Genomic DNA, 12,924 nt, shown 5'->3' on the forward strand with positions numbered 1-12,924 from the left:
TTATTGTTTACCTGGGGATTATTAGAAGCGTCTGTGTTGGCATTGCTATCTTTGACAGCATTCCCATCATTCCCATCATTGTTCTGGGTCTGTTTCATCCAGTGCAATAGTTTGCTAACTTTATCACCATGCTCTCTCTTCTCCTCATCAACAGATCTCTACAATCAGAACAGATGGTTTTCAATAAGATTGTTACCGCTTACAAAGAAAACCCAGAAACACTCAATGTGGGAACCGTAGGAGGGAGGGACACTGTCAAACTACATTCAGAAATTAAACCAAAAACTCAAGAACCATTGTCAGTTGCAATCCAACAGGGTATTGAAATACATTTGCAGACCATAAAAGAGAGTTAAACAGTGAAGTCATCGCCAGTTAAGGTCATTGTCACACACAAAACCAATACTAATCCTATTTGTATAATTGGTTTCTTGATATGAACAGAAATATGTTTATTGCTTAATACGCCCAAGTATAAAGAAATGAGGATTTAGCTACAAAACCCCAAACTTTTGTAGCCTCCAACAACCTCAGCCCTGTATGGCAGTCATACACGCTTCTCTCAAGAGCCTCTCTGAACGTGATTCTTCTCTTGGTCTTTGGGCAGGTGAGGCTCTTGGTGTGGAATTTCTCGTCTTTGAGTGCAGAGGCAGTAGCTTTGTCAACAAGGCCGCTCTGAATCATTTCCTCAAGCGAGACTCTATCGTGAGTGTCAGGATGTATCAGTCCTCCAGTCAGGAGCTGAAACTCGATACAGCGAAAACCGACATCTTTGGGGAAGAGATTTTCTTGAACAGCCTGGGAAATGGACAGAGTCTTTGCAGTATTGGGGTGAACGATGCCATTAAATGCCTGCTCACATTGCTGGAGCTGATGTTTCAGTGCCTCGTCCACAAGACCTCTGTTGAGAGCCTCAGAAACTGTAACTTTCTCCCCAGAAGAGGGGTCGCAAATACCTCCAGTGCAGGCCTGGGCCTCCAACAGCCTTAGGGCAGTCGTTCTATCTGTAAGGCCCTGTTGAAAACCCTGAAGAACAGACAGCCTCTTCTTGCGGGTGACATCCCAGAGACCAGCGATGGGGCTGTTAACATCCTCCACCACAACCATTCTTGAAAATATCAGGTCTGCAATCTCATTGATACTAAGAAGTTCACTGCGATAGGCATCCAGCTCAGACATTTCAAGAAACCTCTGACTCAGAGCAGACTCTAGACAAAGTTCTCGGCCACTTTTGACGTCAGTGATGATGTGACGTGCTCTTTCGTTGGCGTCAACAATGGACTTTTCTTGCCATTCACTTTCCTGCTGTGACAGCAACAGATAGGTCCTCTTGTCGATGTGTTTGCCCTTGAATGCTTCGTACGCTGACATTTCAATTCCACAACCGCTGCTGATGACCGACACTCTATGAGTCCTCGTGGGAGAAGTGTCTGTCAGATGTCTCTCACCAAATGGGAAGAGAAACACACAACCATCAATGTCGTAGAGGCATGTCTTGAGTATTTCGGAGTAGTATGCTTTCTGTCCAGTGTCGGGGTTGTGGAAACCTTTAGGGTTACTGACTGGATCATACAGACTCTTTAGGGTCTCTTGGTTCAAAAGACCCTGATCAACAGCAAATCTAACTGGCACCCTGACACCGATATCTGGGATGATCAGACCTCCGGTTGAAACCTGGACCTCGAGGATCTTCTTGCCCTTGTATCTATCAAGAATCCTTTCCTCCATTGCCTGGAACACAGACAACTTCTTGCCAGCATGGATGTAGCCGCTAACAGCTTTCTCAGCCTCTATCAATTTATCTTTAAGGCCCGTCTCTAAAATACCTTTCTCCATAGCCTCATCAACTGAGTGTGTTTGTCCTGTAACCAGATCAGTAAGGCTTCCTGTTGCAGCCTGAGCCTCAAGAAACTCAAGCGCATAGGTCTTTGCTAAGAAGCCCTTCTCAGCAGCTTCTAGGAAGGATATCTTTTTCTTACTTGATTCCACATAAACTCCAGCAATGGCAGTCGGTTTACCAACGTATGGAGCAAGCAATGCTTGCATCTCCTCACTTGTGATGAGACCCCTCTCCATCTTGTGTATAACCTCTTCATCAAACAGCTTAAATTTGATCAGGTTTTGAATACTTGTGCTGCCTTTGAATTCTGGAATCTTTTTGAAAGTTGAACTTTTCATGCTTAGTTGTCCACCACTGTCTGTTGTTCCTGCCTCTGAAATGTTCACAGTTTCACAAGTGTGCTTTATCTGATATGTTCTTGTCCTAATGATGCGTTTAGTTTCTTTTCGTTGCTCTGCTGGTTCGCACAGGGACATGTATCCGTGTGTTGTCACAGTCATGTTTTCATCAGGGTTGATTTGGCCCTTAGACGTAACATTTGGCAAATGTTTTTGTGGGATTTGGCTTTGATTGACTTCGAGTTCGTCTTGTTTGATTTTTTTGAATTCTTCAACACTGTTTTCTTTCTCCGTTGTCATCTGTAGATGTGATATTGAAAGAACGTTTAAGTAACATTGACACGGTTCACAATTACAACTGTGATGCAAGTGCTTTATGAAATAGTAAAATGTATTAGACTAAAATACAGTATATTTGTTAAATAATATAATACATTTTTTTTATGATTAACTAACTTCATCCATACCTCTGAGGGCACCTTCTGGATCCCTGTCACTCCTGTTTTCAGGGAACTAGGCGAGTCCTCTCTCACACTCTGATGACTGGTTTCACTGACTTCCTGTTTATTCATCTTCTGGTTTTCTGACTTTATCCTGACCCCCAACGTCAAAAGCTTTCCCTCGAGTCTTTTGACCTCTTTCATGTACGACTGTATCTGTTCCCGAAGAGATCGCTCTTCATTTTCCTTCAGTGTTAGTTTCCACTCACTGTCTGTGAACAGCTGCTTAAACTTAGCCAATTCTCTTGACTCTTCATTGCAGAGGCTTTGTAAGGTGCCTATTTTTGAGTTAAGTTTAAGTCTGTCCTCCTCAAGTTGGCTTATACTTGATTTTGCCTTTAACAAGTCTTGGGTGAGCTTCGTTTTGTCCTGCTGCAGTTTGTCCATCTTGAGCTGCAGTTGGATCTGTTGGTCCACTGTTTGCTTTGACTCCACTGTGGTTTGATGCACTGTTGTTATGTGTGTCACGTCTTGTCTGAAATACTTGTTGAGCATTCCTGCTAATTCGGACTGATGCTTCAACTGCTCGTTGTCATTTGAGATGTCCGACTGCAGCAAAATGAGCTTTTTCTCTATTTCAGTCTGCACTAGCAACAGCTGCCTCTCGTAGCCCTCTTTCTGAAGCTCTAGTTTATTCTTTAACTCACCTAACATTTTCTTGCACTTCTCTAGCTGTTCCTCCATCTGCTGGGAACTCAGCTGGAGGGTAGAGTTTTCTGTCTGCTTTTGCTCAGCTACCGTTTTGGTGCTTCTAAGCTTATCGTTCAGCGTCTTGATTTCAGATGCCAATAACATGTTTTTCTCTAGTGCCTCGGCTTTCTCCCTGTGAAGGATTGAATTCTCACGCTGTAGATTTGATCGAGGGTTGTCAGAACTAGACATTTTTTCTTTCTGAAGCTCACTCTCCAGCTGCAATATTTTGGATTCTTTGACCTGTCGCTCTTTGGCCTCTTTAGCCAGTTCATCTTTAGTTTGCTGAAGGGCAGAGCTTACCTCGGAAAGTTTAACATTCAAGTTCTCAACTGTCCTTTCTGCTGTTTTTTTATCGTTTTGAAGAGCAAATATCTCCTGCTTTAGATTACCTGTTATTTTCTCTGAGCTGCTGTATCTATATTTGGAAAGCTCATCATCTAATGCCTTGGCTTTATCAAGATGTTTTTGATTCTCAGCATATTCTCTCTCAAGTTCTGCATTTATTTGCTTTATCATCCTGTTCAAATTGTTAATTTCGGCTTCTTGCCTGTGGGCTTTTTCATTTACTAAATTCACATCAGCAATCAGTGAGTTCCGCTCCAATTTCAGACTCTTTATTTCTTTCTCATAATTGGCTATATCTGGTTTGAGCGTTTTCAGCTGCAGCTCAGTTATTCTCCTTAACTCGTCACTGTTATCATGTAGCTTCATCTGAAGCTCGTAAGATGTCTGGGATTTCTTATTTAGTTCCTCCTCAATAATTCTGACCTGCGATTTGGTTCCCTCCACCTGAGACTTAAAAATTCTAATTTGCTGATCCTTGCTCTCAATTTCCGCTGTCACCTGATCGAGTTTAGCTTTCACGTTCCTTCGATTATTTTCAATCTCCGTATTTATCTGTTTTAATTCATCTACTTTCTTTCGCAGCTGAGAAGCAACCAATTCATTTAGTTGAAGATCTGCTTCGAGGTTGTTAAATTTGAGTTGGGATGCCTGCTCAGATTTCTTCAATAAGCTGTTTTCCTCCTTAGCGGTTTGAAGTTGCTTTTTCCAGCTTTCTATCTCGCTCTTTAAAGACTTTATCTTTTGCTCAGAAAGTGATCTCTCTTTTTCCAGTGACTCAGTTTGGATCTGAAGAGCTCTCATATCACTCCCAGAGGAGACGTTTGACCTCGTTAGCTCCTTGCATTTAAACTTAAGCTGATCTATTAAGGCCTGCTTGGAAGCTAGCTCCTCATCTAAATTGTTAATCCTGAAATTATTCTCATGCTCGGTGGAGCTTTTCTTTAGCATTTCTCCCTGGGTGGCCTTCAGCTGCTCCTTGAGGCCTTCTACTTCCGTACTTTGGAAGAAAGAGTTTTGTTCCAGTGAGGACTTTGCTCTTTGGAGGGACTTGATTTCCTCTTGAAGTTCATTGATGGATCTCCTCATGTTCAGCGTCTCCTGCTGGAGATCATCAGAATTCTGCCTCATGTTGACCCTCTCAGTTTCCACATCCATCTGAAGTTTCTTCACTCGGTTATTGCTGTCATCCAACAGCTCCTTGAAACGTTTTGCCTTCTCCTCTGCCATTTCTGCTCTTTTCTGAACCAGGACTAGTTCCTCTAGTTTCTGCTGCAGGAGCTCCACCTTCACTCTGTCATCTTCTCTACCTGAAGACAACTCTGGCTCACTGTCCACTGTCGACTGACTGTGAAAAGCCAAAGGCTGCTGAGCCACTTTATTAACTTTAGCCTGGACTTGTCTCTGCAGCTCTTCCTCAGCACCTTCCTCCACTTCTTTTTTTCTCTGAAGTTTGGGGCTTGGCATCTTAAGATTTTGGCCATTTTGTAAGAGGTCGTCTAGTTTCCTCTGAGCCACGGACCACTTGGCCTCTGACTGCTCAATTAACAGTTTAGTGTGAATCAACTCCTGCTCGCTGGCAGCTCTGTCTTTGAACGCTACCTCTAGTTTAGCGCGAAACTGATGTATGTCGTGTTCGAGTTGTGATTTCTGAAAGTTTAGATCGTCAATAGTCTTCTGTCGTGTGTCTACTTCTCGCTCCAACTTTTCCAGCTGTACTTGTCTCTCAGCGAGCAAAGCCTCCTGTTCCTGGATCCGTTGCTTAAGTTGACTACTCTCTACTTCCTCTGCTGCTTTTTGGAGCTCCACGCCCTCTGTCCTTTCCACACTCTGTGCTCGTTCAAAAGCTTTTCTGTTCTATGATACAAAAAAGAAGTCATCCACTTCTTAATTTTTGATTAGGGATCATAACACATGAATTGTCATGAATGATTTACCTTTATAGTGTTGCAGCTGTATTAAGCAGTCGCTCCAGGAATTTGCAGTTTTGAGACTGCATGATTTTCTTTTAGTTAGCCCGATATACTTTTACATTAAAAAAAACATTTCCACATTTAAAAATGGACTAAGATGTATTTAACATTTTATTAATAGCACTACGATACTTGAAAAAACTCCTGGAGAGGCTGTGTTTTCCCGCAGAAGTCCAACAAGCGACAGACTTTCTGTCAAAGTGTAACAAAGCTGTTTTCTCCCAGCAATTCACCATCACCAGCAATAAGGAGACACATGCGTGACCTATCCACATTTTGTTTGCTTCATTTGTGCAAATGAAGCAAATCATCTTCACTCATAATGAGCTGACCATATATATTCAGAGATGCAACCCATGGAAGAAGTCAACAAGTCAAGATGTCAACAAGCATGAGGAGGAACACAAACTGCAGGTGTCATTGTCTGTACTACCTCTGTATGTATGTAGCTGCATGAGGTATCCAACATGTGGATAAAAAACAGGACATTTAGGAATAATGCAGAGGCAAGAAGGTAAAGCTATATTGCCATTACACATTAAAGCAGCTACAAAGCCCCAAACATCCACAGCGTACTGCACAAGCAACTGCAGATCCGAAAAGTATGAAGCTCTCACCTCCTCGTCTTCGGTTCTCTTCAGTGTTTCGCTCGCAAACTTCACATACTGTGTCATCAGAGTCACAAGAGCCGTGTAGCGGGTTCGGAGATCCATGAACTGTAATGAATTAAGACAGTTTGTTGATGAGCATGTACTGCGGATCACAGATATCCTGTCCAACTTATGTCAAATCGGAGTCACCTCCTGCTGAATGGCATCAGAAGTGCTCTGCATCCTCCGCTTCTTGAGAGGAGATTTGTGTTGGGAGTCGACCATCGCTCTGAACGTCATCAGCTGAAGTTCATAATCCTAAAAACAAAATTGTGTGCACGGTTACAAGGTTGTTTATTTATCCTCAAATATTGCCTTTTAGTGTCGACTATTTCCTTGTCCACCATCAACAGAACAGCCACTTTTATTTATCAGAAAAATTACAAGACAGGCTCTGCAGGTTAAGGTTGTAATAAAGTAATTTACCTTAATGTAAGATGAGTATTGCTCCGAGTATTTCTGACACTCATCAATTCTGCTCTGATTTTGTTCAATTTCAGCAACAAGCACCTGAAAAAGACAAATATGTTTAATATACATATTTATACTTCTGTACTGTTTTAATCTTAGTTCGAGGACATTTGTTCTTCTTCTACCTTCTGCTTGTTTAAGAGCTCAGCCAGTGCCTTGCTATCTTCAGGTTTGTTTTCTTGAGCCTGTATCTGTGCTGCTTCCATTTCTCTGACCCACTCATCGAGAGAACTGTACGAGTCTCTGTAGTGCTTCAGAGATTTGTTGACTCCGTCCAGGTCCCGAAGCCTGAGAATTGACCAGTAACCATCATGAGAAATGTAGGAGTAATGAAATATACATATTGCAAGAATCTCAAAAATCTCAAACCTGCTGTCAATCTGGGAGTGGATGTTCTGCCATCTCTCGCTCAGCTGGTCAGCTTTTTCTTTGTGCCAGTCAAGGTCAAAGTCTCGCTCGTTGTGGGCCTTAAACATGCGATCGCTGATCACTCGTGCTTTCTGCAGCTCATCCTCCATGTCATGGAACACCTCCTGTTTCTCATCAATCTCTGTCCGCCATTGCTATGTTCAGAGGGAGAAATGGTCATTTAAAAAACTGAAAACATTCCTAAATAGGTGAAATGTTTAATATTAATAAGTGTATATTACCTTCAGTGTTGAAATAACAGTCTCAATGGACTTGACATCAGGGTTCATGGCATCTTCTTCATAGAGTTTGGATTCGTAGGCTTTAACCAGCGCCTCTGCACCCTGGCTGTGCTTCAGCACCAAGCTTACTGTTTTCAGTCTGGGAAAAAAAGAAGGAACTTGTCTTCAAATCAGCTACTAAATGGCGGATTAGTTACTTTAGAGCGATAAACCGGTAGGTCTTACTTGTCCATATAAATGGAGGACATGGAGTACACTTGGCTCATGTTCTGAACGAGGACGGTGAGCTCAGAGGAAAGCGTCGGCACAGACGGAGAACCTGCAGCCTGCCTGAGGAAGAACTCGCACTTCTCCTTCATGACATCGAGGTCGTCCTTTAGTTTGTTCAGCTCCGTCGTTTTCCTCTGGAGAGTGGCGTGTAGAAAAAGCATGATTGAGAAAACAACACCTCAAAGTTCTTTATCTTTTCACAAATGATTACAGATACTCAGATGTGTACCTCGTGCTCCGTGATGCGCTGGAGACTCTGCTCCAGGTCGTCCCTCTCCAGTGGCGTGCGGATTTGCCGGATGAGGTGTTCTTCGTGGGCTTCCAGGTGCATGCGGAAGTTCCGGATTTCTGAGATGTAATTGTTGTACACCGACTCCTCGTGTTCCTCTGTTACAGAATATATATGTTTGCAATCAAAACAGTGAAAATACAAATGTATTACATTTTCTGAAAAACGATTTTAAATGCAATGGACAAAACAGTTGCCTTAATCCTGCATACACTCACACATTAACTGACAGTAACCTAACTTCACCTCTAGGTGGCGTCATTATCACCATATAAGGCCAAGTAAGAGCTGTTGCAATGAGACTGAGTCACTGGCACTTTCTACACGGCCAAGATGAGGTCATACACACATTAGGAAAGTGGACTTCATAAGATGAGGACGTTCAAAAATGGGGGAGGGGCTTACTTTTAATTGATCCTATCTCTCTCATTCTACACATATCTATATAACATCACAAAATAACATGAATTTTGTATTTTTAAAATCTATTTGAAATCCATTGACGTTTTCCAAGTGTTTGCTTTACTTCACAGCATCATCTCTAAGGGAATTCCTCTTAGTTCAGCAAAAAAAAAGAAAAATTACATAAAACTAAAAGGTATTGACTTGGGGCTTAAAAGGCTTAAAGAGCTGTGTGTTTCCCACGGGCGTTGTGTTCAATATGCATCAGCAGCTCGTAGTTGGGAGGCACAGGAAGGGGATCGGAGCCTTGCCTCTCTCAGCGGATCGGAGCAGATCCTGGTAGTACTCCTTGCAGGCGGCGACTTCTCTCTCTAGCTGGGAGCAGTCTGCCACCGTGAAGACCTCGGACTCCTCGCTGTCTTCCAGGAACTCGTCGAAGTGGGACTGCAGGTTGCTCAAGACCTGCTGATGCTCCCCTGGAAGCATGGTCTTTATCTGAATTAGTCGGAGAGATAAAATAAGACACCTATACGTTGCATTTCTCTTGGAATGACAATGAAAAATGAGTCTGATTATCAAAAATGATAATGATTTAAAAAAAGTCAGAGAAGAATGAAGAAGTCAAACATACCGAGGACACGTTCCAGTTGCGGATGGCTCTTATATCAGACATGAGATAATGCCACGACACCACACTCTTCATGTTGATGTGGGAGTGGTGCCACAGTGCCAGGACGTTCTGGAATAACTGCTCAGTTCTGCAGGAAAAACAAAGGCAGCATGAATAATTTTCTCATCGCAAAAACATTTGACTGAGGAGTTCACTTTGCCTTTAACATCTCACCTAGTCGCCATATCGACAGCCTCTCTGTTGGGCGGAGGCACAGTGAAACAAACGGAGGGCACCATGGCCTCATTTCCTGCCGGGTTGATGACCTTCCACTTGGCCCGGTGAGAGTTGTTGGCCAACACACACTCGTCGTCTTTGTAAATGGTAATCTGAAAGAGTTGTGATACAGACACAGCTTAGATTTTGAAGGGAAACTTTCAAATCAAATAAGATTAGGGATTTACCTCTATTTGACGATAATCACAGATGGCTTTGACGGGGATGGAGGATCTCACGGGGCTCCCTGGGTTCCGGGGTCTGAGCTGCACAATGTTTTTGGCCCTGCCCACTAAACCGGCAACGGTGCTGCGGTACTGAAGGAGCTGCTCTTTCTCATCCTGAAAACACACAAGATCAACACAAGTGTGTTTCTTTCCTTCATTTACCTCCCCCATGCTGCACGAGCACACTTCACTCTCTTTTCATCAGTTTACCATGGACTCCTGAATGAGGTCCTCCAGTCTGTGCAGGCTGCTTGTCCGATCACAGCTGTACCTCCGTTGAATGGCGTCTTGCAGGTTCTTAAGGTAGTCAAGGGACTCTTTGGCATCACTGAAATACTGCATAGGGAGGAAAGGGGGGGGATAATGACAAATTAGTTGTGTTTACTGAATACATTTCTGCATTGACACAAAAAAATACATACTAAAATCGCAGCAGCTCACCTCGAAATAAACAGCGTTCTCCTTGAGATGCTGCTCTACACACGAGCAGAGCTGCAGGATCCAGCTCCACTGTGTCTGCATGGCAGCTCTGTACGCCTGGAAGAAAACCAACACAAACATGAGTCCAGGTGTGATTGCTGGAAAAAGACGAGCTGAAACAGGACTTTGCAATCTTTTAATCACAGGGGCGGCTGTACGCAGGGTGGAGGCACTGTACCCGGTCCAACATTTTGAATCTAATTGTCATACTGACCGCAGAGAGACAACAAACAGCGGCTTACCTCAATGGTTATCTTAGCTGGGTGGTTCTTGAACATCAGGCGTTCAGCCTTGTCCTGCACGGACTTGATCACCTCCTCCTTTTCCTCCAGCTCTCTCATCAGGTCCTGTATGAAGACAGTAAGCTGAGTATCTCCAGCCATTACCCCACCCTATCACATATTATCATGACCTGCCCCACACTGCTCAGTATGGAGTTAATCATTCAGCTAAGCAACAAACACAGCTGTCTGAACAGGTCCTTGTTGCTCTGTCTGCCAGGAGGATTTAACAGATTACTGTTGATTAAAAGACTGTTGATATTAAATTACACATTAAAGGGCTTACGGCGTGGTAGTCTCTTTTCTTGGAGATGTTGCCGGTCTGATCGCTCCAGTCGAAGGCGACCTCCTCCTCCTCCTTCTCGTTCAGCCAGATGAGCTCCTGAGTGGCCTGCGACACGAAGTCCAGCAGGTTCTCCAGGTGGCTTTGCCGCTCTCTCGAACAGCTCTGAAACCAACACGCCATAAATTCAGTCTACAAACGGCACAGTAATTATAGAATTTACACAGCATTGCAGGATTTAAGATTATGACTGTTGAGCTCAGTGGATAACTTACCAATAGCCTCTCATACTGCCTTTCGAGTTTGTTCAACTTGTCTGAATAGCTTAGCAACAGGGGAAGGGTCATCTGAATCTGAGAAAAGAAAAATACGTTTGGTTTCTTTTAGTTTTCTCTGAAGAAACTGATTTAACTAAATCAACATTGACATTATTATTTAGATCACAGATTCTGTTGTCGTTATTACTATCATTTATGTTTCTACATAAATTTGAAGACAGATAGATACTCCAGAATCCTTACTTCACTCAGTTTGGCCTCTTTAAGACTCATTTGAAATTCTTCAATGGCTCCTTGTACACTTTTGTGGTTCCCTAAGTGCGTTTCCACACTGGGCAAATCGGATCCCCACTCGGAACGGTCCAGCTGGACCTTTAAAAGGAAAAAAGAAAGAAGGGAAAAGGAAAATCATATACCCAGCATCTCAACAGTACATAACAAAAATCTGATGTGAACCACTCACCTGCATCTCTTCCACCCAGATCAGGAGGTCCTGAACATATTTCATGTTGACCTCCTCCTCTGTCATGTTGGGGTCGGCCAGTGAGGACTTCTGTAAAGGCTTGCGGATCTGCATGTGTTTCAAATGCCGGAGGCTCCCCGTATCCATGCCGCCACCGCCGCCACTCCCCATGTAGCTCTGGACTGAAGGAGTTTGCATGCCGGGGGTCAAGGCAGGGGTCAAGGAAGGGGTGAGGCACGGTGTAAGGCTAGAGGTGAACATGGACCCGGGAGTACAGAATCCCCCCGGGGTGAGTGCAGGAGTAAGGGCTGGTGTCAGGTTTGTGCCGATGTTCTGAGAGAAGCCAGAGTTCAGGCTCTGCGTGATGCCCGAGATCATCATTTTGGTTTGCTCTGTCGTCAGGGTGCGGCCTTTGCTGTACACCGACGAACACTCGGCTCTCAGGGTTAGGAGGTCGTCACGAAGTTTTGAAACTCTGTTTAAAATGAGGATTGATTTAAATTAGTCGTCTTAATGTTTAAGAAGTTCCTGTGTGCTATTATACAGGGGGATCTACTTTGTACCTCTGGACTAGTTGATCTGCAAAGGGGAAATTGCCATCCAGGAGAAGCTGGATGTCCACCACTTGTTGTCGGAGGATATTCTCACACTCCAACAAGTAGCCAGCGATCTCTGATTCGTGGAGGAACTGGATTCCAGACTCAAGACGTTTTGCATCCTTAGCAGAGACAAAAAGAAAAGAGAAATAACGTAGACTCAGTATTTTGTCATATTTATATATAAAGACAAACAGAGCTTGCAGATTACTTACAGACTGCAGGGTTGCTTGTGCCAACCCCAGCTTGTCCTCCCCGTGAACGCAGTCCCGCTGGACTTTGTTGGCAATCTGCTGCAGCATCTCAAGCCTAAAACAAACAAATTTTCAATAAAAGAATTTAAAAAAAGCTTCACGAAAGTCATACTCACGCACTGCAAACCTCACCTGGATCCAAAGTTGATGTTGTTATTGAGAAAAACCGAGCTGTTGATTTGTAAAGGTTCAGCATAAACACTGTCACCGGAGCCATAGCTGGTGAAGCTGCTGTTGCTAGCAGAGCGGATCCCACTCGAATAGGCCATCTTACTTCATCAGTGAATCGCTGTGTCCCACCCGCACCGTCCCTCTGTACGGACCCCAGCTTTTTAACACGAGCACTCGCAACTGACGGGACAACTTTCAACTTTCTCATATTTATAGCGTCGCGGCCAGGTGAGCGGCATGTGAAACGAATCCCAGCCTGGAATAAAATGCCACCCTTAGGGGGATAAAATCCACACAGCAGGTTGAGACACAGCTTCACCTGCAGAAGAACTGGGATTGTATTCAACTGCTGCAATTGCTGTTTCTGCCAGTTTTCAACCACACCCAATATTGATGTATTAAATCTAAAGTGGTTATAGAATGTGAGGTCAGGAGAGGAGAGGCATAATATCGTTGACAGAGAATTTTCAAATGCATCTGATGACAGTTGAGTTTTTTTGGAAATAAGATCTACTCTGCAAACAAACACTGATGGAAACAGAAAGCCAAGTTCAAACACTTGACTGAACTTGCCATTAAAAAGCCGT

General features: G+C 43.7%; 1 protein-coding gene across 1 annotated transcript in view; it reads right to left on the minus strand.

The window, feature by feature from the left end:
• The window catches only part of dst (dystonin), a 96,258-nt gene that overhangs the window by 54,076 nt on the left and 29,258 nt on the right, over window positions 1-12,924 (minus strand). Inside the window, exons 12-33 of the mRNA XM_062400469.1 lie at window positions 12,128-12,221; window positions 11,880-12,034; window positions 11,317-11,791; window positions 11,097-11,225; window positions 10,851-10,928; window positions 10,579-10,740; window positions 10,254-10,358; window positions 9,973-10,068; window positions 9,742-9,867; window positions 9,493-9,645; window positions 9,263-9,417; window positions 9,050-9,176; window positions 8,730-8,913; window positions 7,957-8,114; window positions 7,683-7,861; window positions 7,458-7,596; window positions 7,177-7,370; window positions 6,933-7,095; window positions 6,763-6,846; window positions 6,487-6,594; window positions 6,304-6,402; window positions 12-158 (exon numbers count right to left, since the gene is read on the minus strand). Coding sequence (XP_062256453.1) covers window positions 12-158; window positions 6,304-6,402; window positions 6,487-6,594; window positions 6,763-6,846; window positions 6,933-7,095; window positions 7,177-7,370; window positions 7,458-7,596; window positions 7,683-7,861; window positions 7,957-8,114; window positions 8,730-8,913; window positions 9,050-9,176; window positions 9,263-9,417; window positions 9,493-9,645; window positions 9,742-9,867; window positions 9,973-10,068; window positions 10,254-10,358; window positions 10,579-10,740; window positions 10,851-10,928; window positions 11,097-11,225; window positions 11,317-11,791; window positions 11,880-12,034; window positions 12,128-12,221 — 3,310 coding nt within the window. The remainder of the gene's footprint in view (window positions 1-11; window positions 159-6,303; window positions 6,403-6,486; window positions 6,595-6,762; window positions 6,847-6,932; window positions 7,096-7,176; window positions 7,371-7,457; window positions 7,597-7,682; window positions 7,862-7,956; window positions 8,115-8,729; window positions 8,914-9,049; window positions 9,177-9,262; window positions 9,418-9,492; window positions 9,646-9,741; window positions 9,868-9,972; window positions 10,069-10,253; window positions 10,359-10,578; window positions 10,741-10,850; window positions 10,929-11,096; window positions 11,226-11,316; window positions 11,792-11,879; window positions 12,035-12,127; window positions 12,222-12,924) is intronic.

Source organism: Platichthys flesus, chromosome 12 (assembly GCF_949316205.1).
Source record: "Platichthys flesus chromosome 12, fPlaFle2.1, whole genome shotgun sequence".
NCBI lineage: Eukaryota > Metazoa > Chordata > Actinopteri > Pleuronectiformes > Pleuronectidae > Platichthys > Platichthys flesus.